A 2,826-nucleotide genomic window follows, 5' to 3' on the forward strand; every position below is an offset into this window, starting at 1 on the left:
TGTGATGGGTGTGGCTAAGAAATCCCATCAGAAGCTGCTCTGTGATTGGTAGGCAAGCAATGATGAGGGTGGGGTTGGGTTATAAAGATGCCAAGGGACCAGAGAAGACCAGAAATCCTGGAGCCTGCTGTCAGTGCTTGGACCTGCTGCGATTCAGAGAGCCCTGAACACCTCCTCCACATCTGGTCCTCATCTGTTCCATCAAGATGAGCATCAGAACCCCATCACCGCTGGAACATCTTGCCATGCAAAGCCTACTCAGCAACCAGTCCCTGCTGGTCTCTGCCCTGAAGGATCTATCCATGCATCTGTTTCCTTCAGTCTTCATGGAGGCCTATGACCAGGGCCACACAGAGGTGCTAAAGGCCATGGTGCAGGCCTGGCCCTTCCCCTGCCTCCCCCTGGGGGACCTGGATGAGTCACTAGACCTGGAAACCCTCAATGCTGTCTTGGATGGGCTTGATCTGCTACTTGCCAAGAAGGAGCGCCCGAGTGGGTGGAAACTACAAGTGCTCAATCTTCAGGGTGAGAACTCAAATATCTGGATAAAGGGGTATACCTCCATGGCCCTACTCTCATATCCAGACATCAGCCTGCCTCAGCCAACAGGGAGTTGTGGTTTGTTGATGACTGAAGAGCAGCCCTTGATGATAGTCATGAACCTGACCATCAACCATGGCCCCCAGGATGCTTTCCAGGCCTCCCTGCTCCAGTGGGCCAGGAAGAGGAAAAAACGAGTCCAGCTGTGGTGTAGGAAACTGCAGATTCTGTCTGGCTCTATCTATAAAATACAGAAGGCTCTGCTTACAGTGCGTCTGGACTCCATCCGGGAGCTGAAGGTGAATAAATTCTGGCTTCGAGAAACCATGAAAAACTTTGCTCCTTACCTGAGCCAGATGAAGAACCTTCACATCTTCAACTTCTCCAAGATGAGTGCCAAGTTCTACACTTCCACCCTCAAGAATGCCTGGTATTCCTGCCAATATGCAGCACATCTGGGGCAGCTGCAGCATCTCCAGGAGCTTCATGTGCACAGTGTCTTCTTCCTGTATGGAAAGTTGCCCAACATCCTCCAGAGTGTGACACATTTGAAGACCTTGTCTCTCCATTCATGTCCACTGAAGGAAACTGACATAAGGTTTGTGTCCCTCAGTCCCTGCACCAAGCAGCTCAAGCACCTTCGTCTGAGGAGCTTGTTCATGGGCTGTTTCAGTCCTGAGCTCCTGCGAGCCCTGCTGGAGCATGTGGCTGGCACCGTGGAGATGCTGGCCCTAGAGGACTGTGCCATCACTAACTCTCATCTCTCTGCCATCCTGCCTGCCCTGAGCCAATGCTCCCAGCTCATCTTCTTCAGTTTCTATGGAAACGACATCTCCATGGCTGCCATGCAAAACCTCTTGAGCCATACAGCTAGGCTGGGCCGTTTGAGACTAGGGCTCTATCCTCTCCCTCAAGAGGGCTACCCCTCTCAATATTTGGGCCTAGGGAGCATTGGCCCTGAGAGAATTGCCCAGGTTTGGGATCAGTTGATACAGGCATTGAGAGACATGAGAACAACCCAGAAGGTCCAAATCTGTCCCAGTTTTTGTCATTGCCACAAAAAGTGCCTATTCTATAGCCTGGGGCCTGATGGCTCTTGGGTTCTTAAAATTGAGCCTTCTCCTGACCTTTGTGCTCTCCTTGTGTAGTCAGGCACCTCTCTCCTGGGCTCTCTTCTGAGCACTCACAAATGAAAGCTGGGGCCTAGGAATGTGGCTTAGTGGTGGAATGCATGCTTAGCATACATGAAACGCTGGCTTTGATTCCTCAGTACCACATAAACAGAAAAGCCAGAAGTGGTGCTGTTGCTCAAATGACAGAGTACTAGCCTTGAGCATAAGAAGCTCAGGGACATTGCCCAGGTCCTGAGTTCAAGCTCCAGGACTGGCAAAAAGAGGGAGGAAGGGAGGGAGGGAAGAAGGGAGGAGGGAGGGAGATGAAAACTTTGATGGTAAGAACATTCTCCAGATGTGTGTCGCAGACCCCAGCATCCAGTGTGGGTGGAAGGGTGTGGCTCTGTTTCTGAGCTTTTCAATTCAATTATATCTTTTGTACCCCTGGAGATTCTGGGCACTTTTGGGCTACATGGGCACATATCATCAGGAATCTGGAGTGAATTATGCCTGGAAAGAACTGGAACATGATCTTGTTTTTCTAAATGATTATGAGCAAATACCCACGTCCTGGGAGTCTCTGACTATCCACAATTTACTGAATCAATCTATCAATAAAGTCTTTAAAAAAGACTTCTAAATAATTGTGTGTGTGTGTGTGTGTGTGTGTGTGTGTGCATGCATATGTGTGCATGCCCATTGTCAGGGCTTGAACTCAGTACCTAGTGTTCTACCATTTGAGCCACAGCACCACTTCCAACATTGTTGGTGCTTAATTCAAGATAAGCATTTCACAAACTTTCCTGCCTGATGTAGCTTCAAATCACAATTTTCAGATTTCAGCATCTTGAGTAACTAGGATTACAGATGTGAGCCACCAGCACCTGGCACTTGTAAAAGCTGACTTCAAAATTGGTCACTTTGTTTCCTTTCTATTCATTCTTCCTCTTGTACATTCTCATGGTCACCACTATATCACTCTTATCTACTGGCTGTAGAAGACAATATCATCCTCCACATAGCACCAAAAATTTTCCACAACTGATCCTGAAACTCACTGTGCAGTTTCCTCTTAAATTCTCCCATCTCTTGGACCTATTATCACTAGTGATTTAGAATTATTCACATGTCCTAATCTCACAAAATATCCATGCCTTTGCCTTTCTGGTCTCCC

The 2,826-nt window shown here is 48.3% G+C and overlaps 1 protein-coding gene across 1 annotated transcript; it reads left to right on the top strand.

The window, feature by feature from the left end:
- The first annotated feature begins 206 nt into the window (after positions 1-206).
- Positions 207-1,688, top strand: LOC125367581 (PRAME family member 12-like). Its single transcript, XM_048368253.1, has one exon. The coding sequence runs from the start codon at positions 207-209 to the stop codon at positions 1,686-1,688; it is 1,482 nt and encodes a 493-aa protein (XP_048224210.1).
- Positions 1,689-2,826: the final 1,138 nt, after the last annotated feature.

The sequence above is a fragment of the Perognathus longimembris genome, chromosome 19 (assembly GCF_023159225.1).
Source record: "Perognathus longimembris pacificus isolate PPM17 chromosome 19, ASM2315922v1, whole genome shotgun sequence".
In the NCBI taxonomy this organism is placed as follows: Eukaryota; Metazoa; Chordata; class Mammalia; order Rodentia; family Heteromyidae; genus Perognathus; species Perognathus longimembris.

Coding starts and splice junctions, on each gene's coding strand:
- LOC125367581 (XM_048368253.1), top strand. CDS start 207: ATGAGCATCAGAACCCCATCACCGCTGGAACATCTTGCCATGCAAAGC.